The following is a 26,301-nucleotide window of genomic DNA, read 5'->3' on the forward strand; positions in this document are numbered from 1 at the left end:
TGCTCCTGGAGGTTTATCATGTAGCTGACGGTGACCTCTGACTCTGGTATATCAGAATATAATCCATATGAACTACAAAGACAACTCTACATACATTTATGATTACAATGGAATACGCATTGAATGTAATAAAGCAAAACACGCATGCATATTTATTAACTCCTGAGTGAATTAAAAGGTTTAATCTTTTCTTTTCAGGCTCATTTCAAATAACCTGCACTTGAACTTTATAACCTTGCACTGATAATTTCAAATGAATAAAAATAATGTGAACTCGATTTTGTATGATTCTACAACATATACAAGTTTCAGTGTATTGTTTTTGTACTGTACAGAAATGAAAATGGAAAGCAAACACATTCAAAACTTTGAAATGCTACATCATTACTTGAAAAACTTTAAGCAGCAATATAAAGTGCAGCATGATTTGCAAAACACTTCTTTGCTCCTTTAAGACAGATCTAAACTGTGTATTTCAAGGACAGTAAAGTGCAGTGATGTCAACAGGAAGTCAAATGTCGCCTCCCAGTGTTCACCAGAAGACATTACAGCTCTCTACCTCCAAATCACCAGAGGATTCCTGTGTCTAATGTCACAACCATCGTGACACTTAATATTTGTGATTTAACTAATCTGTGTGTCGCGTCTTCTTTCGTCAGTATTATTCTCCTCATCCTGTCGTCGTGCTACCTGGCCTTTCGTGTGTGCAGTCTGGAGCAGCAGCTGTCCTTCCTCAGTAACCCAAATCTGCCCCTGAGAGAGAGGTAACACTCCATCATCATCATCATCATCATCATCATCATCAGCTGCAGCATCATCAGTGCTTTATATGTGAAACAGCTGTTTGTTTTTTTATTGGAAAAAGTTTTTTATTACTACACCAAAAATAAAGGACATTCAAATTCCATTAAAGTTGAGATTTAGAAAACAACAACAACAACAAAGGCTTGTCCCAAATATAGGCCTGTGCCAGTTGGTAAAATGACACCAAAGATAATTCAATTTTTGCACATCTATCCAGTTGACTTGAAAGAAAGAATTGCCGTTAAAACATGCAGGTCGAAAATTAAAGATGGAGACACAACAACTTCCAACTAACTTGTCTCAACTCAAACTTTAGGACTTGGGCTTTGACTTGCAACTTGCCACTCTTGAGTTGGGGCTTGAGTGCAAAGACTTGAGACTTGTCACTTGCAAAACAATGCCTTGCTCTCACCTGCCATTTCATCCAGAGAGTCCTCTAACTTGGCTGCTTTCTCGCCTAGGTAACCACTGCTCTCCGCTGTGAGCCGTCAGACTGGCGGCTGGTTCCTCTTCTCATCCTTGGAGTTGATGCCCTCCTCCAGAGATTTAGGACCTTCTTTAGAGCCCAGAAAAGATCAAGAAACCCCTGCGCCAGCCGGAAGACAGGCAGGAGCAACATCAGCCCGAGTCCAGGCATCTTCCCCTCAGCGGAATGACTTCCTATTTAGTGATCACTTCCAGACTATGCAAACAGATTTTTTATTTATAAAATGAAAGTAGGTTTTACTGTTCAGGGCTCCACACTAACTTCAGACATTGGTTGCACTGGTGTGCCGAACTATTTCACCTGAAATTTGTCACCGAGCCTTCTAGCACTGCAATAATACATTTCAAGCATCATCTTTTGCGTCAGTTCCCACGCACATTAGTCATTTCTCAACACATTATGTAAAGGATTGTAAACACAGGCGATGTTGGGTCAGGATGAAGCATCTTTCTGGGGACAGGCGGTGGAGCAGTGGCTACTGCGGATGATGTCAAACCTGTGCAGTGCCTTTTAGGGCCAGTAAATGGACCTGCACTTGTATAGCGCCTCTCTAGTCTTCTGACCACTCGAGGCGCTTTTACACTACTGATTCACATTCACCCATTCACACACAGTCACACACTGGTGGCCGAGGCTACCAAACATGATGCCACCTGCTACTCAGTATTCAGTATCCCATTCTAACACACTGATGGAACAGCCATTGGGAGCAATTTGGGGTTCAGTATCTTGCCCAAGGATACTTCAACGCGGACTGGAGGAGCCATGAATCTAACCGCTCATCTTCCGATTGGTGGATGACCCACTCTATGTCTGAGCCGCCAGTAACAGGTGTAAGAGGAACCGCAGCATTTTGCTTGCCGAAAAACAATCAATAGTTCTCTCTCTCTCTTGAACTGAAGTATGTTTTAGATCATGATGCTACTCGAGGAAGAGTACAGGATGCGGTTTCATATGTACACACTTGGTTTTAATCCCAGGAAACAGGATTCCCAGGAATCCACATCCAACCATACAGGGAAATATAATACAGGAAGCCACATAAGACATTGTTACATTACAGATGTGAACCAAATAGGCTGATATGTAGAATATATATGAATATATATATCCCTTGATTCCGTTATTAGATACCTATGTGCGTAGTATTTAAGTAGGTGTAGTATGTCCCCCAATGTGGATGCAATAGCCGGAGTTGGAAGTGGGTACACATGCCTTATTTTTTGTCCCCATCCGAATTCAGCAAATAAGAATATCAGGGTCAGAGCCAATCAGAGGCCCACACACACACACAGCTGCTAAATGTCAGGTGCACCAGTGCGACCAATGAAAATGTTCAGTTTCACTTGACAGTTTTCTGGTGACATTTGTAGATGGTTTGTTATGATGGTCGACCATGAACTCTTCCTGTCACAGACGTTTCATGACTCTGCGGTATAAACCTCTGCACTCTCAGATAGCGAGCAGAACGCTGCTGAAGCTGCTGTTTGTGACACTGGTGAATTTTAGGAGAGGTGAGGTTGGTGTTGGAGGATGGACAGGTAAGAGATGATTCATCACACCTATAACTTGACAGTTGAGATATTTCAGGTGAGTTACTGTGTTAATATACAACATGTTCTGACTGACAGCCCTCAGTAGGATGGCTACAACAAGCTACGACGATGCACTTTTTAAAATACGTCCACATTATTTCAAATGTATGCAACTGTTTTAAGAGTTTAGATCTATTTTTGCTTGATACTAGGTACTCAGTGTCAATTTTGAGGGTGTGTATGGAAGGAAGTGGTGTTGTGACGACAAACACTTGACTAAATGAAGTTACCAATCAGTTGACTGTAATATACTGGAGAGATAACGCCACCTGTGGGTGTTAGCTGTAATGTGAATGAGATGGTTTGGTGACATGCATAACTTCTGTTTTTAGTTGTACTCATCTGCTGTGTGAAAGGAGTTACCAGGGTGTTTTATTTCTTTTATACATTTCAACTGAAGTCACCAAAGACTTAAAAATGACACAGTGAGGTTTTGAATGTTCATGTGATTTTATCTTTGAAGATATTTAATGAAATGTGCAGACATGGGTGGAATGTAGCCCTAGACTAGTTTGTGAAATCCCTACAAATTAAATTGGCAACAAAATGGAGATAAACAAAGAAATGTTTGCGGCTTTTAATTTATTTTTTGGTCATTTTGGGCGCCAAGACTACCCAACCCTCGATCCTGTCAGACTTTATACAGGACCACCATGAAAAGACTTGATTCTTGACAGCACAGCAAATTTCAGTAACCTCTACAACTCACCCTAAATTATGAAGCTGGAACATAATGTTGGCAGACGCACTTAATTCTTAATACTTTACATATGGAGCATTGGCTGAATACCAGTGGCTTTGGTTTTCTTCCACATGTTTCAGCTTAAATCTAATAACTTGTCTGTGTATTCATGGGTTAAAAATGTGTATTTTCTATAATGTCAGCTGTTCAGAAGCTACAACAACCAACCTTAACTTTAGTCAAGAAATCCATGAACACATATTAATGTTTGATATTATCTAATGGGGTTTAAAAAGGGTTCAGAAAAAGAAAATATTCAGTTCAGAGAGATTTTGACAGTTTATGAAACACAGATTATGGATTTATTTTCATTTTCAGTCCCTTTGCCTCACAAATCTGACTTTAAAAGGACATCTGCAGCCCAGATTGATTAAATAATGATTAACAGAGTCCACATGTACAACATGATCACACTGCTGTGCTTTTAAACAGAGCGACACTTAAAGCACAGCAAGCAAATACGTAAGAGATACAGCTGGAAATATCCTTAACTCCTTAAAGGTCTAGTGTGTTGGATTGCTCCCAGGTTGCAGAACTTAGAGCCAGTGTTTGGTTTGTCCATTCTGGGCTACTGTAAAAACAACATGGTGGTCTCTGTGGAGGAGGACCAGGCCCTCAGGAGGAGTGCCAGGCTTTGAAGCCATTTTTTATAGTGGCCAACAACCGAATTACAACTTTAGCGTCCATCATGTGAAGCCATTGGGCCCAACAAGACCTTTTTCCATTGACTTGCATGGTGAAAAAAACATCTGTAAATCAGTGAAGAATTTTTTTGGGGCGTCACAACCCCCACAAAATGATTTTTTTGACTGTCCGTATTTGAACCATTCAGACCGATAACATTTGGAAAGTCTATAAGACCCGCAGGATTTAATCATTTTTAAGTTAGCGGAGAGCTACACCAGAGGTTAGCCAGTCGGCCGGTGGGAGTCTCTAGCCTGCTCTATGGGCCCAGCGATATGGAAAATCCAGGTCATTCTAGACCCAGGAAGTTGAACTTTCTTGGCTTCATCTGTCAGTGAGCAAAATTCATAGGTAGTTAGAGCTGCAGCTTAGTCACGTCATCCACCATACCAACCTGTCAGTCCATGATGAGCTGCCTTTCGCTCCTGGGATTGGGAGCGGAAGCCCCGATGTAAATGCTGGGTTAGCGATAGGCTAGCTATGAAGTATTAGGTTAAAAGAGAGGTGGTTATGGTAACGGTAATGCTAAGGGTTACATCTCAGTACCTATAATGTGAATCAGGTCTTCATGTATAATGAATTCTAAAGTGGATTCATTAAATTAAAATTGGTGGGTTTGTCTTGTACTAGTGGTAGGCGTGGCTTGTAGGGGCATGTCATGTACGCTACACATGAAATGTGTCTGCAGCTTTGTCTCATGTCTCGCTCTGTATATACACATACACAGCTCATTCTAAGGTAACAAAAACACAACAGTTCTTATTTATCGGGTGATTATAAATATTATATTCCATTTCTGCCAGTAGATAACCCTTAAATCCTTAACACTGGACTTTAAAGCTTAAAAGTGAATTATCTCCCTCCACACTGACAGTATATTTACTCTGGATCAGAACCTTATTACAGCTGTGTGATATTTACACTGAGTAAACATTCAAACCCCAAGACTCGTTTTTATGGCTGCAGCACTTCATCAGTGAGAGAGAAACTGTAGATCTCTTTTGTATCATTCATTCATCTCCGTAACTGCTTCATCCTCTTGAGGGCCGCAGGGGGGCTGGAGCCTATCCCAGCTGACACTGGGCGAGAGGCAGGGTACACCCTGGACAGGTCACCAGACTATCGCAGGGCTGACACATAGAGACAGACAACCATTCACACTCACATTCACACCTACGGACAATTTAGAGTCACCAATTAACCTGCATGTCTTTGGACTGTGGGAGGAAGCTGGAGTACCCAGAGAAAACCCACACTGACACGGGGAGAACATGCAGACTCCACACAGAAGGGCTCCCGCTTGAACCAGGAACCCTCTTGCTGTAAGGCGAGTGCTAACCACTACACCACTGTTCTGTATCAGTTGATGGAAGTTTTACACCAAATTAGCCCGACATATTTGGAAACTTTATTACCGCTACAACTTCAAATTAAGTTCTGATTAAAGGCAGATAGTCGTGTTGCACAGTCCTGTGTAGGTAGCATGGGCCAGGGTTTTCTTTATATTCTTATTATATTCTTCGTATACTCCATTGCATTGGGTAGCCATTAGCTACTTTAAAGGTGGGCCACCTGAATACCATGATGACCCAAATGATTGACAGGTGGCCTAGTTCCCGCAAAGAAAAGGAGGGTGGGGGCAGAGAGGGAGACACCTGGTTCACAGGGTCACAGTCCGAGGAGTATGCGAGGAATCCAGCACGACCGACCCCGAACAAACCTGCTGACAATCAAAGCCTGAAGTGACGAGAATGCTCTGACTTTAAAGACCTAATCTTAATATTTAACCTTAAACTACACTTGAGTTAGATTCTCTTTTTCTGTTATACATGTTGTTTTAAATCATTTTGTATTTTTTAAAACAGAGGGGGGACCTGCTGCCAGAACCTAAAAATAATATTGTTAATATTCTTCAGTCAGCATGTTATTTAGGGTAATGTTCTGGAAGATGATCATTTCTAAATATGGTATGAATTGTAACTGTATCTGACATTTGGATTATTGTCGAGTGTTTTTGTATTTAACAAGAAATTGGAAGGTTTCCTTTCATATTTTTCCTGAGACACACTGAGTGTTTAAAAAGCTGAATAAAAGTAAAACATTTTCTATGTTTAAGGTAAAGTAAGAAGAAAATAAAGTAGTTATAAAGGCTCCGAGCCTCACTGTGAGAACTGCTGGATGTACGGCCATTAGAAAACCAAGAAATCCCCAAACCAGTGTTTGAAGAGGCGTACTGGAATGTGAACATGGCTTTTATAAATGACTGACAAAATATACAGTATGTGAGAGTAATCATGCAGAACTCCTCTTAAATATCAAAATGGAGAGATGACGTAACAGAAGGAATGATAAGTGGTATAAAGTGGATATGAAACTGTTTAGGATTTGGTTCATTACATTACAGTATTCTGCCTTCATCCTACAAAGATAGTGCTTACTTGCTCACTTTAACACAAAGGAAACTACATGTAAGATTTCCCCCATGAGTGCACTGATACTGAAGTCCATTATTCTAATGGAGATTTTATCTCTGGATCAAGACTTTAGATTTGTTATGAGGAGGACAGATTTAAAACCATTTACAAATACAAAATACAGCTGAAATATGTACTACGTGCGACTGTTGATACATCACAGCTGTTAGCTCTGAACAGCAGAATTGTATCATCTTAAATGGGCAGATAAAACTCTATTTTTACCATTGGGTCAGATGTCAAAGAATCAAGAGTCACAAAGACTCGATAAATGCTTCTTTGATAACATCTTTAATTTGTGGCTCTTATTCTGTCCATTTTTATTTTGCTAGATTGTACATGTTAGCAGATGTGTTACATAAGTATGCATGACCAGGTGGAATAACTAATACCTTTACTAACATATTTATATATGTATTAATTCATCATAAATTGCACATAACTGTACATATTTCTTATGTTTACTCTAATTCTATTGCTTTATTCTATTGATGTATATATTGTAGTTAAATGGAAAATAAAGTACTGTACTTAAGTGCAATACTGAGGTACTTGTATTTCAGAGTATATATTTATGCTTACAGTAAAAGCAATATCAAGATCTTTTATTCAGTTTAGCATTTATATAAAGTATTTATATATAATTACTGTTCTTTGTCAATGGAAAAAAACTGTGATTTTACATTGTCTGAGTATTTTAATTTTATGACACATTATACTTCTACTTCGCTACATCTAAGAGAATATTGCAGTTTTTGCTTCACTACATGTATTGAACAGCTGTAGCTTAGTTACTTTCCAGATTTATTTTTTACATAAAACATATAATCAGTTAGATATATGAAGCATTGTTATAGATTAAACCACCTGATTATGTAAAACTCACACAAACAACATTAAAATGCAGCTTCATCAGTAATAACAATCTGATAATATGATAGATAATTATATAACTCTGACAGGATTCATTCTGCTGCATAATGATACTATGAGTAACCTTTCATTTTTTCAATTCTATTTGTTCCACTCATGTCAATACGCAACAATCAAAGTCACAACCAAAAAAATTCTAATAAACATCCCATGACTGAAAAGGAGCAGGGAGCAGAAAACAATCTAATTTAACCTGCACTTCTCTCAAAACACAAATAATCATAATAAACAGATGGTCTATGACTTTCAGTAAATAACCAATACCTACAGTAACTTCAGAAAGAAACATAAATAAACAGAAGAATTGGAAACCATCACAATGTCCCCTTTAACAAGGGAACAGCTTCTACATGACAGCTCCATATAGTATTTCTCAAACATTTTCTAAAACTGAAAACTACTTACACGCCCCTTTAAATCATTCTGTAAAGAATGTCACAGTTTAACGGCCACCTATGAAATACACATCTGTTTTAATGTAGTCTGTGCAAACTGGTGCTTAAAGTAAACATTTCTTCCATGCTTGTCGTCCTCTGAAATAAAAACAAACAACTTTTGTAAATGTTCTGGTAACACTCTGCATTTTGTTCCATACATAACTAACAGTGTCTGTGTTCTGATAATAGTTTCATACTTTTTACTTAAAGAACAAATGTGTAGGATTCATTGGCAGAAATGGAATATTAAACACTAAGTATGTTTTCTTTGGTGTATAATCACCTGAAAATAAGAATCATTATGTTTTCGTTACCTTAGATTATCTACATGGAGAGCAGGTCCCTGCCCACTCCCCTCCCCCCGGACATCTTTTCCTAACCCTAAGTGTAGTGTCTCTGCAGCCGCAGGTAGATCTACTTGTCTCATCCACAGGGTCGGCCATGTTTCTACTATAGCAAAGAAAAGACTAACCAAGACCAAAATAAACCTAGATAGGACTTTACACATTTTCGTGTCGGCCACTGGAAAATGGAATCGGAAAAACACTGATTTTTTTTCCATCGTGAATCTGCTTTATTCAGTATTTTTACTGGTTTGAGTCATCGAGTCCGTTTGTTTTGGAGTAGAAGAAACCTCTGCAGATAATTCAGCTGAGAAATTATAGCTGGTTGCAATTTGCAATCCTCACCACTAGATGCCCCTTAATCTTCCTAAATCTTACACACTGTTCCTTTAAGAAAGAAAATGTTAAAGGCAGGACTTATTTTTTCCACGTTACCCGAGTAAAGAATCTAAATACTTCTCCCACAACTGGTGCATGTCAGTGCTTTAAACTATGCAGGACTTTGTAACCTAGCATGTCATAAAGGAAACAAGTTAATTATAATTATTAGCTCATGCAGTACCTATAGTTTATCGGTCTCAGTTGAACTGTAAACCTTCTGGAGACCTTAAAGCACAAAGGGCAGAGGCCAACTTCTGTAACTAACTGTGTGTGTGAGAGTCAGTTTTAGCTGTAGCGTAATGGGGGCAGGTCGAAGCAGATGGCCAGACAAGCAGCAGCCTCATCCATACCTTCAGGGAGCCGTATTGTCTGTCCTGGAATGCTGTGCAGGTGACCTATGACCTCTGCGGTGTGAAGGAGAACGCTGACTGTAACTTCACAGTAATGGTCTGTATCGCACACAGTAAAATCATCACACACAGGCCGTGTTACTGGATGTTTTCCAAGAACGCATTACCTCAGTGGTGCATTAAATGTGTCCACGTCTGCTGAGAGCGTGGTCCAAGTGCATTACAGTTTATCAATTTATGGAGAGGTGCCGTGTTTCACTGCAGCACACTGTGCAAATATTTCTTCCTAGCCAAAGGGGTTTTGGAACCAAATATCCAGAGAGAATATAATTACAAACATCGTACATCATATGGAAATATTCTACACTGGGGCAGTAAAACAATATTGTTCCTCTTTACGTTTTGCTTTAGAAAAACCATGTAAGTGCATGTTTATGAGATCACACACAAAAGATGAATTTAAAAGAAGGCTAATTTACAGTCTAGGATGGATGTATGTGCATTTATACCACAGTTTCACTTGGCAAAGCCTCACAAAGGGTTTTAGAGAACAATTTTTCTTTTAATACAGCTTGGATTATGTGAAAAGGTGTAAGATGGTGTAAGAGGAGGTGGTTCCCATTTTCAAAAAAGGGGACCGGAGGGTGTGTTCCAACTATCGGAGTATCACACTGCTCAACCTCCCCCGAAAAGTTTACTCCAGGGTGCTGGAAAGGAGGCTCCGAACGACTGTCAAACCTCAGATTCAGGATTCCGTCCTGGCCGTGGACCAGCTCTTTACACTTGCAAGGCAGCTGAAGGGGTTGTAGGAGTTTGCCCATCCAGTCTACACGTGCTTTGTGGACTTGAAGGCTTACGACTTGTGGGGGGTACTGTGGGACTATTGGGTACCAGGCCCACTGCTACGAGCCATTCGGTCCCTGTATGACCAAAGTGAGAGATGCATCCACATACTCGGCGTTAAGTCAAACACATTCTTGGTGGGTGTTAGCCTCCGCCAGGGTTGTCCCTTGTCAACACTCCTGTCTGTGACATTCATGGACAGGATCTCAAGGCGCAGCTGAGGGGGAGGAAAGGGTCCGGTCTAGGGACCTCAGAATTGCATCTCTGCTTGAATCTCCATGAACTCCAGCATGCACTGGGGTGGTTTGCAGCCGAGTGTGAATGGGTCAGGATGAGAGTCAGCACCTCCAAATCTGAGGCTGTGGTTGTCTGCCAGAAACCAGTGGATTGCTCCCTCTGGGCTGGGGGAGAGTGACTGCCTCAAGCAAGGGAGTTCAAGTATCTCGAGGTCTTGATCACAAGTGAGGGTAGAATGCAGCGTGAAATGGATTGCCAGTTTGGTGCGGCCTCTATAGTGATGTGGCCGCTGCGTCGGACCGTCGTGGTGAAGAGGGAGCTCAGCCGGAAGGTGAAGCTTTCAGTTTACTGGTCCATCTATGTCCCAACCCTCACCTGTGATCATGAGCTCAGGATAGTGAGTGGAAGAATGAGATTGCGGATACAAGCGGCTGAAATGAGTTTCCTCCATGGGTAGGCTGGGCTCAGCCTTAGAGATAGGGTAAGGAGCTCAGACATCTGGAGGGAGCTTGGAGTAGAGCCGCTGCTCTTTCGCGAATGGGGTTGGTTGAGGTGGTTTCGGCATCTGATCAGGATGCATCCTTGGTGCAGCCTGTTGGAGGTGTTCCAGGCACGTCTCACTGGTAGGAGGCCCTGGGGCAGACCCAGAACACACTGGAGGAATTGCATATCTCATATGGCCTGGGAACACCTTGGGGGAAAGGGACATATGGGGTGCTTTGCTTTGCCTACTGCCTCCGCGTCCCAGCCCTTGATAAGTGGATGACAATGAGTGGATGGTGTAAGATGAGCAGGTATTGGATTTAACAAGTCTCTATTAGCTGGTCCACATGTTCTGTTCGTGATCAGAAATCAATACTTAACTCTGTGAAAAAACACTTAATAGGGGTCTATTTTTATTATTTCCATAGAGAAACGCAGTACAAGAAAGCATGACATCATTCTAGGCGGCTACAATTGAGTTTGATTGTATAAAATATAGTCAGCTACTTCAATGTTTCAATTATAAATGTTTTATTTATCTCCTGCCAGTAGACCTCAAAGCAGCCACATGTTAAACTGTGTTTTGATTAACGGAGGTTGGCTGTGACCACAGACACACCCGAGTGTTCACAAACAAGTCGGATTGCTTCACTATATTTATTCGTCCACGTGCCCGCCATTGACTGAGAGCATCGGGTTCACACCCATCCTCTGGAGAGCTGTTGAAAGTCACTTTGGGCGGTGTGAGCCAAAACAATATATTACAACATTTCAACACAAAATAACTCCTGGGACAAGCTGAACATCAAATATATTAAACGTGGTTAATCGTATATAAAGGAGAATTTATTGTTGAAGGAATAACTCTTCTTTATTGGACAAAATTTCTCTTGATGGGAATTCTGATTAAAGTCTGGGTTTGTGAAAGTTTCATGATACTATTTATTGTTTCATGGGTTGAAGTGCAGCCCTGATGTGGAGGAAAATACATCAGGGAGGGTCTTAATCTTCACGGTTGGATTAAATGAACGAACATTACCATGGAATTAAATTTAATGTACCTTTTCGTTTTCCTCTTCACTCTCATCTTCTCCTCTGTCTCTGTTCTCTCTGTGTTTGCATCTGCACTTAATCAGTTCTTTGGATTTCTCCACTTTTCCTTCCAGCAATAACTAATTCAACCCAGCAAGTCCAAAGATCTGCGGTCCGTCATCACAACTCAGTGTGTGTACACTTTCCACACAATCAGTGGCTTTGGTTACATGTGTCCACCAAGTGACACAGTATGTTTAAAGAAGACACACGAGTGGTGAAACTAAGAAGAATAAGTTTTCATATTCACACTTTTTAATTTGAGCCATTAAAGACAGTTTGAATAGTTGTATTAATGTGTTAGAAAGTTTTACCACTTTAATGTTTTCTTGCTGAGAATAGACAAGAAGATTGATACAATTCAGTCAGTAGCTGGCTAGCTTAGCTTAGCTAAGCTAAAGCTCAAATACCAGAATCAGTGAGAGACAGCTACAGGCAACAGCTAGGCGAGCCACTTTGGTTTGTATGGAAAATGTAACAGTCAGCAACTGCTCAACTTAGCTTAGCTTAACTTAGCTTAGCTTAGCACAAATACTGGAAACGGGGAAACAGCTACAGGAAACAGCTAGCCTAGCCATGCTCTTGTTTGTGTGGTAAATGTAACAGTCAGCAGCCAGTTATCTTATCTTAGCTTAGCTGAGTACAAGTACTGGAATCAGTGGAAGACGGCTACAGGAAATGGCAAGGCTAGCCGCTCTTGTTTTGTCTTAAATGTAACAGTCAGCTGGTTAGCTTAGCTTAGCACAAATACTGGAAACAGTAGGAGACAGCTACAGGAAATGGCTAGGCTAGCCACTCGTTTGTATGTAAAACGTGACAGTCAGCAGCTGCTTAGCTTAGCTTAGCTTAGCTTAGCTTAGCACAAATACCAGAAACAGGGGAAATGGCTAGGGAAAAACAGCTAGGCTAGCCACTCTTGTTTGTATGGTAAATGTAACAGTCAGCAGCCAGTTAGCTTAGCTTAACACAAATACTGGCAACAGTGGGAGACAGCTACAGGAAACAACTAGGCTAGCCACTCGTATTTGTATGGTAACAGTGACAGTCAGCAGCTGGTTAGCTTAGCTTAGCTTAGCACAGATACTGGAAACAGGAGGGAAACACCATCAGGAAACAGCTAGTTTAGTGACTCAGCTACGGAAAACAGCAAGGCTAGTCACTCTTGTTTATACAGTGAATGTAACAGTTAGCAGCTGCTCAACTTAGCTTAGCTTAGCACCAATATTGGACAGAGGGGTTAAACAGTTAGGGGAAACAGGCTCGCCACTTTCTTGTTTGTATGGTAAATGTAACAGTCAGCAGCCACTTAGCTTACCTTAGCTTAGCTTAGCACAAACACAGGAAGACAGCAAGGCTCTCTCTGAAGGTCACAAAATCCACCTACCACCTCTAAACCTAACAAAATACCTCAACACATTAGATCTTGTGCAGTGTAAAAAATTAACCATTCAGTGGTGTTTAAAGGCTGATTTTGTTACCTGTGGACGGGGTCAAGCTAGCTGTTTCCCAATATTTCCAGTATTTATGCTAAGCTAAGCTAACCAGCTCCTGGCTGGAAATATGTAACGGTGTTTCTCCAAACCTCAAGCTTTAAAATATCTCACAGGGTTTAATAGGTTTAATATTCACTGGTGATTCGGCTACTCATTTTCCCATTGCTAATATTAAAATGGGATTTATGGGATTACTTATTTAGCTATTAGCCAATTTACAGAATGCCTTTTAAATATATAGTGCTCCAATTTCTCCGGTTTCTAACAGAGGTTGATCAAAGACAAGCTTTAGTTACACCAAAATATGTTTTAATGGTTTTGTTTTGTTGTTTCACGAGTTTTATGATTAGTAAAATATTTTACATATTAAAGCTGGAGCCTTGAGCTTCTTATTCTCTGAGGTGTCTTTGTTTTGTAATTTCCCAGCTGTTTTCTGCAGGGACAGAACATTACTGCTCGTACAATGACTGACCTACATAACAACTCCAGTTTACCACCTGATCCAAGGAGATGGACAAGCCTGGCTGGCACTTCTGCATTTCACTGGTACAGTTTGTTAACACAGAGCACAATGGTGAAGCCTTATCTCAGGGGAATCATGGTGCACATGCGATGGAGCATCTAACTCTTTGCTTCTCTCTTCATTTCTGATGTGATGTTGTGATACGGGCTTGACCTACTTACACCTCCTGAACAAGACGTGTTACAGTGCAGTCGCACACCTGGAAACAGTGCCGTCCAGGATGTAACCACGTCAGTTTGGGCCCCTCGATAGGATGTTGCTTGTTTTAATTAAAGTGATTCTCACGCATGCTGCTGTAAATGAAGCTAAAATGGTTCCAAGTTTTTGGAGTTGGTTGCAGATGTTTTGGGACAGGAAATGATATAATGTAGAACACCACAACAGATTTTCCTATTTATGACAGAGGTCAGAGACAGTTCTGAGCTCACGTTATGGAAATGTTTGTGTGTATGTGTGTATTTGTGTATGTATATGTACCTGCTCCAGACAAGAGGGCTTCTATCTGACGAGTAAATACGAACCACCTGGAGGGGAAGCTTGGCTCTTGCTCCTGAAATCAATTACACACAACACAGACGAAGAACAGTGGTGAGTGAGTTCGCTTGGGAGCTCTGTGTTTGTTTGTGTCTGTAAATTGAGGTGTATGTCTGGGCATACATTAAAAACAAAACATACTTACGTTCCTTTAGCTGTATGTCTGTTTTTAATCAAGGTAGAGCTCAAACTTGTTGAAACAGACATGTTTTTAATGTTTTTCAGAGCATATATCCAATCATGGTATGTAAATGTTGCCGATTAAGTGTTCAAGCATTAAAACATGTTGCTTTTAAAGCTGTGTTCACAAGGACCACACCACATTAATGTGACTCTCATTCATATTACAGTACCTTTGGTCTAACTTTGTTTATAGATCTCAACGTTTTTTTGATTAGTAACCAATATTATCAAATATGAAATGGTGTAGGACGTACTCAGATCCTTTACTTAAATAAAAGTATATACCAGACTGTAAAAGTGCTCTGGTATGGGAGTAAAAGTCCTGCAATGATAATGTTGTTCAAGTAAAAGTATGTAAGTATAATTTGGAAAATATACCTTGAATATTGAAAGTAAAAGTGTTCATTGCAGAAAAAAACCCTAAATTATTCAAAGTACATTAAAAATAATTAAAATGAAAAGTAACAAACTGTGACTTTTTTTTTTAACATTAAAATTGAAAGCATCCAAATAGTTGCCAATGATTTTCTGTCCACTCACTAATTGTTTTAGCTGTACCTTTACAAACTGTCAGGTAGTTTAATATACATCAAGCATCATGTTTTTTAAGCTGTTCATTTGTTTTGTGTGCACAAACCTTCATTTGTAAAGTAACTGAAGCTGTCAGAAAAATGCTGTTGGGTAAGAAGTACAATATTTAGCTCTGAGATATAGTTGAAGTGAGGGGGTGGCACGGTGGTGTGGTGGTTAGCACTCTCGCCTCACAGCAAGAGGGTTGCTGGTTTGATCCCGGGTGTGGGAGCCCTTCTGTGTGGAGTCTGTGTGGGTTCTCTCCGGGCACTCTGGCTTCCTCCCACAGTCCAAAGACATGCAGATTGGGGACTAGGTTAATTGGTGACTCTAAATTGTCCGTAGGTGTGAATGTGAGTGTGAATGGTTGTTTGTCTCTATGTGTCAGCCCTGTGATAGTCTGGCGACCTGTCCAGGGTGTACCCTGCCTCTCGCCCGATGTCAGCTGGGATAGGCTCCAGCCCCCCCGTGACCCTCAAGAGGATGAAGCGGTTAGAATATGAATGAATATAGTTGAAGTGGCACAGAAAGAAAATGTTAAAGTACAGTACAAGTACCTTAAATTTGTAACAAAAGCCCCATTTCCACCAAAGACTTTCGGTATGGTATCTTTGGAACCAAAGTAACCCTTCAGACATGGTACCTAGACCCTAGCGTTTCCACCGCAAACAGTACTCTTAGGGTGACCAAAATGGGGACGGTACAGAATGGTTCTGATCCACAACTTTTCACAGTGGAAACGGGAAAACAGCGTACCGAACTGAACTGTACCGTACCGTACCGTACCGTACTGCTTGGTGGAAACAGGGCTTAAGTACAGCACTTGAGTAAATATAATGTACTTTGTTACATCACACCACTGCAAATGCATTGTCCATGTGCTACATGTAAAGACTTCACTACCGTCTTCTACCTTTGTTACCTCTGTCATGGAGGTTGTTTCCACTTCTTCTGGCTGGATTTTCATTAAACTTGGAGGGTGGAAGAATTTTTCACTTAACGTTGCGACCTTCACCAAATGCCTTGGTGAAGGTCTGTTGAAAGTGTGTTTATCTCGCTGCATAGCTGTGCTCCTCACTATGCAGGTGCACAGTGGTGGAATGTAACTAAGTGCATTTCCACAAGTACAAATTCAAAGAACTTGGCACAACCCTGTACTTCTACTCCACTATATATTGGAGACACATTTTGTAGTTCTTACTCCACTACATTTGTCTGACAGCTTTCTTTCCAGAATGTAATGAAGCTAAAGAAACTCTTTGAAAACCCACTTGGATCAGCTGGAAATTACATCATCACAAAGCTGAAAACAAGGCTGTTTTTCCAACACCACAAAAAGTCGACTTTGTAGAGATTCATGGTTCTCACGGGACAACCATGCTACAAAAGTATGATGATCCTATAGAATAATGAATGAATGAATGAATGAATGGCTTTATTTGGAACCAACAATTTAAAAAAAGGAGTTGGCAGAAGTAAAACTTTTATGTCCCTACCCCTTTCTTACATTTCTTTTAACTCATATATTATTTCAGCAAATTCCCAAATTATTTACAGCCAATAAACAACTATCCCCAGTCTGTTTACCACCCAATAAAAAAAAAGTAATAAACCCAGTTTATTTACAGTCCAAGTACCTTTCTCCACCTCTGCAGGTGCATATTGAGGAACAGTAGAGAGACTGAGACTCAAACCTGGGTCCTGAGGGTGAAGCATGACCTTTTCTAATTACGACAGCGATTATCAGTAAGCCTTCTGTTGATTTACAGCAGAACAAAAGCACCAAGACTAAGAAGCTTTCTTTTACGCCACAGAAATCTGTGCATCATTTGCCAAAGGAGCAAAGAGCATGGTACAGGATTTTGCAGGATTTAAGTTTATCCATCTCAGTTTAGGTTTTCCTTCTCACAACAAAGTGTGCTTTTGTAGCATTCCTTCAGATTACGACACAAAACCTCGGTGCACTACTGTACTGTACGTTAGAATACCAAGAGCTGAGATGACAATAACAGAATGTCAAGTTGTGTTGTGTTTCCCTGTAAGCACTCGTGGAGAGGACTTGGTAAATTGACCATTTAGTTTCAGATCTGTCTAAATGAATGTGCCTTTCCCCAGGCTCTTTGTCTCACTAATGCAGTGTACTGCCTGGGTGGTGAATGCCCCAGCTTTGTGGCATTTTATTGGGACAATAGTAAACCCTGATGGCTCGTCTGACTGGTTACTCCGGGTGAAATACGCCTGTGGGACGTAGATGTGCACAGGATGCCAGAGGAAGGAGAGCAGAGGGTGGAAACAGTCCAAGCAGAGTGAATTTAAGAGCAGAGCAGGGCAGTCAGCCAGGTCTCGAGGTTGTGTGGCTTCTATTTCCTGCAACACAGCTACTGATGAGTCCTCCTGATTATACACTGAGTGTGTTCAATTAACTTGTAGTCAGAGCTTTTAAAAGTCCCCTCAGATTTTTAAATCCCTTCTAAACTGTGTCTAAATATTCAACAACAGGTTGCTTTCAGAAAGCCAATACAGACATGTATTTATCTAAAGTGTGATTAATCTTCACTTTTCACAAGACTAGCTTTTGCTTTCTAGGTAGGCAGTTACATAATAAAGACAGGACAATTATTTCTTATTCTCTTCCACTTCCACTTACTGAAATTTCAACATTTTTGTGAAAATTTTTTGTTCATTTTGTTCCCACGTCTAGATGTGGTTAGTGTTTCTTTGCTGCGTGCACAGGTTTAGATTTGGGAACTTTTCCCCAAACACCACCAGCTTTTTCGATCATATTCACTCATCTTTAAAAACCCCACAGAATAATTTGTTCTATGAATATGTACACATTATATACATGAAATTAAAGAAAACACCTTCTGTTTTTAAACACACAAAAAAAAATTTATTCTATCTTATTCCATTCCTTTTTTATTAACACTTGAATTTGTACATTTTCATAAAAAACAACCTTTCAGACAAAAAGCTGAGAAAACTGCATTTTCAAGTACAAAATCACCTCTGCTAGTCCATACCCATTGGTAGCTTTGTCAACTTCTACTTATGCCAATCCTCAATGCCTATGTGCAGTTTCACATAGATTGATCACGTCAGTGAGTAGAAAAACATGGGACAGACAGAATGACTGACTGACAGAATGACACACTGACAGTTTCCGTGATTATGTACGGCATACCATACCATGACTTAGTCATACCAAACATTAGAAAAAAAACAACAACATTGGTCCACAGGGGGAGCCACAGCGATCGGTCGCATTTTAGCCATTTTTAAGCATTTTTCTGTTGTTACAGCGCCACCCAGTTGCCAATTAGAGTTAAATTTCTCCAGTCACCTTGAGGCGTCCTGTTCTACATATCTTCCAAGTTTAGTAAAAATCTATATGGCGGTTAGGCCTAGATAAGAAATGAGCTCTCTAGCGCCCCCATTTTGTTTGATGGGGTCAATAATGGAGGGGTCCCCTCAGATTATGTGTGGTCATATGCCTACAAAGTTGCGTGGTGATGGGTGAAACCCTTGAGATGTTATACACCTTTATGTGATGAGCCACGCCCTCCGCAATATTCATTGCCTTATAGAAGCTCAGTTTTAGTAAGTTTTCCAACTTTTGCCAAGAGGGAACTTTAGATATTGGTCCCTAGATTATGTTCACCGAGTTTCATGCAGATCGGTCAGACTTCCTAGGAAGAGGTCGATTTGAAATGTTTTTCAAAAAATTCAAAATGGCGGAAAATCTATAGAACCGGAAGTTATGGGTTCTTGAGGCAAATGTGTTCCTCATGAGGAGAGGCATCTCTGTGCAAAGTTTCATGTCTTAACGACATACAGGGCATGAGATATGCCCATTCAAAGTTTACAATTTCAATCGGTTGCTATAGCGCCCCCCTTTGGCCAATTGATGTAATATTGCTTCATTCACATCCTCCCATGACCCTCTACCACTGTGCCAAATTTCACATGGATTGACCAAGTCAGTGAGGAGAAAAACATGGAACAGACACACAGACACACACAGGCAGAGTTTTTGTCATTATATAGTAAGATCTTACAACAGTGAAAATACGGATTGCTGGAATATCTCGTCAATGGCGGTGTTAGTGTTGATATTTAGAGCATTATTTAGAACATGTGCATTTGTCCCCCACATTAAAATTACACCATAAATTGATGCAAAAAGGGCAAAACTTTATGCATAAAAAAATCATCAGAATACAGGAATTTAAGTGTTTGACTCTCAAAATGTCCCAGGGGAAAACCCCAAACCCAAGGTTTCATATATGCCCCCTTTCCCAGAATGAAGTCAAGTCAATTTTATTTATAAAGCCCAATATCACAAATCTTGCTGCTGGAGCAACTGACCTCAGTAATCTTCTCATCTAAATCATCAACGTGTCTCTTAGACCCCATCCCAACTAGGCTACTTAAGGAAGTCTTACCTTTAGTTAACACTTATTAGACATTAAACTTCTTCTAAAAACACCCAACTATAGACCAATGTCTAATCTTCGCTTTCTTTCAGAGATCCTTGAGAAAGGATCTTTGAAAGGTACTTTCACTTTGACTTTCTCCATAATAAGAATTAATTTGAGGAAATTCAGTCAGGATTTAGAGTGCATCATAGCACTGAGACAGCACTAGTTAAAATTACAAATGATCTTCTGATTGCTTCAGACAAAGGACTCGTCTCTGTACTTGTTTTATTAGATCTTAGTGTGGCATTTGACACAATTGACCATCAAATCCTGTCACAGAGACTGGAACATTTAATTGGCCTTAAAGGTTCTGCACTAAGCTGGTTTAAATCTTATTTATCTAATCGAACGACAAAAGAGAGCCAGAGCCAGAGAGAGATGCAGAGCAGACAGTGTTGACAGTAGCTACAATAACATCCATTTTAGTAATAATATAATAAGTACATACTAATACTGGAATACAATGAATGCAGTGAAGTGAAACATACTCCCTTGGCTGCATGTCTGTCCATGTTAAAACTCTAAATCCTGTTCCAGCTGTGATAGTAGTGCTCTCTTATAAATATGTCAGAGAGTCTGAATGGTGAAGCTGTAAATAAAGAACAGTTTGGCCTTCCTGTGAGCTTTCTAAAGTTAAAACACAATCCTGGATGACAGCTTGGACTGTAACTCACTTTCTATTCACAGACTGGGGAAATGATATCAGTGGATATTTTTGATGCCATTGCCTTTAATAGATGAAGATTAAATATTTTTAGAACTGGTGAAGTGAAAGTCTCTATTTCAGTCATCTGAACAATAACTGTGTGGATTTCTTGCAGTCAGAAAACAATGAAGTTTACACTTTTCCCCTCATGTGTTTCAGCTTTATTTAGCTGCGATCCATCAGGCTGCTCCAGTCTTGTAAGTATTACAGTATGTTCCTTTCTTTCAAACCACAACAGTAATATTGTATTAAGGATAAGCTATTGGGATCAAACTTCAGTACATTTTAAACACAGATTAGCGAAGAGGGTTGAAAACTGTCCAAAAAGTTGAACATTTGCCCAGAGCGTTTTGTCAGATACTTACTCCTGTTTACTTTTTTAAAAATCAGTGTAGCCTGATTTATGTTGTAATTTCATTTCCCCCTTTGAGGCAGAGTTTTTGAATCATTATTTACTATTGATACATTTTGAAATACTTAAGTGAGGCTCATTCAAAATAACATCCAGTTAATCCTCTGAGACCTACTTTTGTCTTATTTATGGGGACGGAGGATCTTTAGTGGGAGCTAGCAGGTCAACAGTATGTTCCACATGTAAGTGATAAACATCATCTGAAAGCTGGGAACCTGAAGATTAGTTTGAGCTACAGCTCAGCTTTGTGTCAAGATTTTTTGGTCACAAATCTGTAATAAACATTTCGTTTTGGTTTGGTACGTATTTAATGTTTAGAGTGTATAGGGGCTTTGAACATTATGATGGAGGTGTATGATGGTCATTCACGTGCTGAATTATGTCTCATTGGTTATTGCAGCAATTTTTGGGTTGATACCATTGCAACACAGCTGTGGTGCTAAATTTAAGCATTTTTTGAGGGATTGTTGACCATTTTCATCAGTGCTCAAGAGGTCAAAAATGCTTAAATATGGCACCACAGCTGTGTTACAAACAGTATCAACCCAATATCTGCTGCAACAACTTATGAGACATAATTCAGCGTGGGAATGACCATCATATACCTCCATGATAATGGTCGAAGTGCCTATATGGTGGTCTGTGGTGGGTCCCATTGAGACACCAAGACCTTAAAAACATGCCATGATTTGATTTCAAAACCTTTAAACATTTCTCTTAGAATTGCATTTCTGTGATTGGACAGTTGTGTTCTGGAACCTGCTGAGAAACACCCCTTTTTTCCCATACTCCTTAGAGAGTCATCCATCCTCTCAATGCCCGAGGTTTCTAGTTTGTGATTGTAAAGTTTCATGAGGCTGTGATTATCCATAAAGGTCACTATAGGTCAAAAAAAAGTTTAAAGAAATGGTCTCACTACAATGAAATGGCTAATATGGGGTCAAACATTGTCTCACATGAATAAAACTGGCCTCACAGAATCCACTAGAGTCTCAGCTTTATAGTCATACCCAATTTATACAATCCCAAGCCTGTTTAGGGACCCCAGTATGCAGAAATATTCAAATACAATAGGCAAAAATAACACATTTATACTCCATACATCTATGTTTTTGCCCAGAATTGCATGAGAGCGAAGGGGGCATGTCTATAGCATGTCTCATAGGTAACCATTGAACCCATTTTCATTGATATCTTGAGGTGAGAGGTCAAGGGACCCCTGTCACAATGGCCGTGCCCTTTTCCCCTCGCCAAAATTTAGCCTAACTTTGGAGCACTACTTAGCCACCTCCCCGAGAAGCTAGCATGACATGGTTGAGACAACTGGATTCCTTAGGTCTTCTGGTTTCAGATGACACTGGGTTTCTCAGCCCACTATAGCCTCTAATGTCGGCAGGGTTTGCTGTCAGCCCAGTGGGTCTTAGAGGTTAACTTTGCAGATGGAAAATATGAAGGAAAATTTAACCTTTTACCTAAATTAGGCTTTCACTAGCAAGGACCACGCCACAACAACATGTCGTTTAGATGTTTGATTGTAATTCAGGAAGTGTTAGTAGTTGAGGACGGGTGGGTTAGGTTGTTAAGTTGATGTGGGAGGATGTACTGGAAATCGGACAGAGGGAGACTGTGTGGGGGCTCCTGACAAGCTGGTTACAGGCCCCCAGACGGTACCTTGAATGAGACATGGGAGAGGTATGCACCACACTGAATAAGACGAGATGAGGGGAGAAGGGAAGAGATGATGAAGGAATGTTGGTAGGTATGAGGTAGGGGAGGGTGGGTTGAGGAATCTGAGACAAACAGAGCAGGATGGGTTGACCAGGTAGAAGTAGACTTGGCTATTAGTAGAGGTGTGGCCCTGCTCCTGAACCTAAGTGAACAAATTAGCTTCATTTAACTTGATGAAAAGAACGACAGCAGGGACCTCAAACAAAAACCACAAACCAAATTTACCATTTTGTCAACAAAAATGTGACAACAATAAAATTTATTAGATCAACAGACACCGAGTTTGATACTTGCTTTTCGTGAGAACATATCGTACATTCCACCGCTCCACATTGCCCTTTGCCCCATGAACAGTCACAGCACACATTGCACGTCGTACCCTCATACAGCGATTTTCTTTAAAACGTTTCAAAAGTTGTTGACGCAACGCCTTTTTTCGGCGTGAGAAACAGAATGAATATGTGACATAAAGTAGGAGCCAAAGTTAAGATTCACATTCTTAGCGTCAATTCTAGTTCATTCAAAATGACCCTGAGCAATAATCTGTGTAAACATTTCTACATTCGCCCCAAACTCATACAATGGAGAAAAGAAACGTCTGTGCCTCCTCTTTGACATGACATATTCTCCATCCTCACTTAATATGTACATGAGAGTAAATTCCTTTATAGGCATGCTGGTGTTCAGGTTTACATATTGTATGTTGCTGTGCATATACAAGGCATAAACATGACACCAAATGTTTCATGAATCATTCGTAACACTGCCTTTATTTTTTTTTTAAGCTTTTTTTCCTGTTATGGAGTATGAGAGAGACTGTAATAGAAATAAAGGTCATATAGAGTTATATACTGTATTCAAGGAGTGCATTCAGATGCTCCAGCAGTAGATATGTAGAGGCTGACAGCTGTTCTGCATATAGTGAGGGGCAATCAACGTGCTAAGGAAAAGACAGCGAGCAGCAGAGGTCGTTCTGAGCTAGACTCTGGATCAGTCTGCACCATTCAGCCCTCTTCTGGGTGATGTAGGCTGGGGTGATGATTTGCACAGGAAGGCGTGGGGAGCCCTCCACCCTGGCCTTCTCACACAAGGCCTCAGCGATACAGATAACATACATGCCGCAGTCATAGCTGTTCTGCTGCGACGGGCAGGGCTCCTCCACGAACAGCGCTTTTCTCCCTGCGCCCAAGAAAGGCTCTAACTTGCTGGCGATGCGCCGCGCGTGCAGCGAGTTGCTGCCGTTTTGAGAGTCATAGTGTGCAAAGTGGTTGGAGTTGTGGTGGTAGACCAGAAGGCTCCAGTGGGATCCCCCGGCGGTCTGGTTGGAGTTGTCATTAACGGCTAGGAAGACCCAGTGACGAGAGGCGAGATCCAGCGGCTCCAGGAACAGGGCCAACTCATCGGGACAGGAAGCACACTTGATGAACTGGGTGACCTCTGGGCTGATGAAGGTGATGGTGTCCCCCAGGACTCTGAAGCGCTCAGCAGCAAAGTACTCGAAGGCGAAACCAATGACTTGGTCGTTGAGCCAGTAAGGTCCCTCCAGCAGGGACACGTCAGAGCGCCGCAACAGGCTGTCCTGGTAGCTCAGCACTACAGGGTCCATCCTCCAACACAGAGTGTCAGTCTGAAAAACACAGAGGAAGATTTTAGTCTGAAATATTTCACCAATTACTAAGTCAATCATCGGGAAATGAATCCACATTGATTCCGATAACTGATTTAACTTTTTACTTATCGAATTAGTACAAATGCCAAATATTTCTCGCCCTACACAGCAATGTTTAATTGATTAGTTGTTAGTTATTTAACAAATCTAAAATAACTGGAATCTATTAATCGGTTTGAGTAATTTTTTAAAAGACAAAGGAAAATTCTCTGATTCAAACTTTTTAAATGTGAATACTTTCTGGTTTCTAGGTTTTGTACAAAACAAGACATTTGAGGAAGTCAACTTAGGCTTTGGGAAATTCGACATCTTTTTACAACAAACAACAAATCGATTGATCAAGAAAATGATCGACAGATTATTTGACAATTAAAATAATAAGTTGCAGCCCTGCCTCATTGTGAAAATCAACTACTTTTCTTTTGTCTTATGTGATTGCAAACTAAGTGTCTTTGGGTTTAAGAGTGTGGGTCAAAAGAAGCAAGCAATTTAAAGATGTCACCTTGATCTTAGGAGATTGTGATTGTAATGTGGATTCTTACGTCCATTTTTTTTTTTCAATGAACTGCCAAGAAAGTAATCACCAGATTAATCAATAATGAAAATATAAGTTGCAGCCCTTATGCAAGGCTGATATGAGTCGTTGATCAGTAGATCATCAGAAAGGTCATCAAACTGGGCTGTTGGTCAGAAAACAAGCAGTTTGCAGGTGTTTATTTGGGTTACGGCAAATGAAATGGGCATTTTTATTTCTATATTTTGTGTCAGTTTATACACCAAAGATTAGTTGGGACCATGATCTTTTCAATAATCATTAATGAAAAAGTTGTCATACAGTAGACATTGGTCTGTTTTTAAACAGATGAACTGAAATCTCAGTTTTACAATGACACTGTCACTCTAATGTGTCACAAAAATCATCCTGAACATGAGTCAAACCCAATTATTGATCTTAATTTGATAGTTATCGAAACAACTACTGAATCTGGGGATGAGGCTGTGTTGAAGTTTTAACGTTACCATGTAAAGAGAAGCCAACAGAACCAGTTAAACTTCACCGAGGAGCACACCGGAGTAATTCCGTTATGGTTCCATTTTGGTTCGTTGGTGCTGACCGTTAACGTTACCCAGAGACACGTTACTTGTATCCGTATTAAAACATAACGCTAATGCTATTATCAATTATTTACAACGATGTTTGATCGGCCATAATAGCTGACAGACTCCAGGCTGCCGGTGTCCGGTGATGCCACTGCGGAGCGTCACATTACTGCAATGCGTTTAGTTCATCTTGTTTTGGATGAAACGGTCTAACGTTAGCATTAGCTGGTTAGCTAACGGCCACTTTCACCATCACACGAAGCTAAATAACTCAGCTCAACAGTCATTTCAGCCTGTGGAACAAAAACCGTGTACTGACACATTAAAATACACGAGGCTGATTAAATGTCCATACCTGTAAAAGACACTCAGATAAAAAGTACCACGAAAACTGCAGTCTTGTCCCTCATTGCAGTGACTAACGTAAACCGTTGAACGTTTTTGCGACAGTGATACCTACGCAATGCGTCTAACTGACACGTTACCAGTCTGTTTCTCAACCTGCAATGATTTAAAAGTTATCGGTGTGTAAATTTAGAAGTTGTATAATCAGAAAAACGGCCACGTATGTGAAAATCAACACATTCCAGGTCGTTATAATCTCATACAAACACAAAGTACACACTCAGATCTGGTTGAAGCATCATTTTAAGAGGTGGGGTGTAGTGGTAGTAATCCCAGCCGTGTTATTTAGTTCGTACTTCCGGTTGTTTCGCTCAATCACTGGAAGGAGACTGGATACAGCGTTCAAAGATGGCGCCTCATTCATTCCTATGAGATATGCTCAACGGGTGAGTTTTCTTTATACATCAGTGGTGCATACGCAGAATAAATGCTCTGTCAGCGCATGCGCACCAGGGGGATAGCACACCAGACAAAAATATTTAATAAATGCTCTGTCAGGGCATATAATCAGGAAGAAATAATAATAATGATGATAATAATAATAATAATAATAATAATAATAATAATAATAATAATAAAAGTAATAATAATAACGGAATAGTGACACAAA

General features: G+C 40.4%; 2 protein-coding genes across 5 annotated transcripts in view; one reads left to right on the forward strand and one right to left on the reverse strand.

The window, feature by feature from the left end:
- gramd2aa (GRAM domain containing 2Aa) overlaps positions 1-7,211 on the forward strand; it is a 48,108-nt gene extending 40,897 nt beyond the window's left edge. For both annotated transcript variants that reach the window (XM_049597729.1, XM_049597736.1), the window contains exons 11-12: positions 660-764; positions 1,266-7,211. In XM_049597729.1, the coding sequence (XP_049453686.1) occupies positions 660-764; positions 1,266-1,269 (109 nt within the window). In that variant the 3' untranslated portion in view covers positions 1,270-7,211. The remainder of the gene's footprint in view (positions 1-659; positions 765-1,265) is intronic.
- Positions 7,212-22,736: 15,525 nt separating this feature from the next.
- Positions 22,737-26,046, reverse strand: senp8 (SUMO peptidase family member, NEDD8 specific). 3 transcript variants are annotated; one of them, XM_049597779.1, is made up of 2 exons: positions 25,912-26,046; positions 22,737-24,143 (listed from the first exon to the last, which is right to left on the reverse strand). In XM_049597779.1, the coding sequence occupies exon 2, from the start codon at positions 24,120-24,122 to the stop codon at positions 23,457-23,459; it is 666 nt and encodes a 221-aa protein (XP_049453736.1). In that variant the 5' UTR covers positions 24,123-24,143; positions 25,912-26,046; the 3' UTR covers positions 22,737-23,456. The 3 variants fall into 3 exon arrangements, with proteins under 3 accessions (XP_049453736.1, XP_049453727.1, XP_049453720.1); XM_049597770.1 differs by lacking the exon at positions 25,912-26,046 and adding an exon at positions 25,642-25,771; XM_049597763.1 differs by lacking the exon at positions 25,912-26,046 and adding an exon at positions 25,206-25,539.
- Positions 26,047-26,301: the final 255 nt, after the last annotated feature.

This window comes from Epinephelus fuscoguttatus, linkage group LG2 (genome assembly GCF_011397635.1).
Source record: "Epinephelus fuscoguttatus linkage group LG2, E.fuscoguttatus.final_Chr_v1".
NCBI classification, from domain to species: Eukaryota; Metazoa; Chordata; class Actinopteri; order Perciformes; family Serranidae; genus Epinephelus; species Epinephelus fuscoguttatus.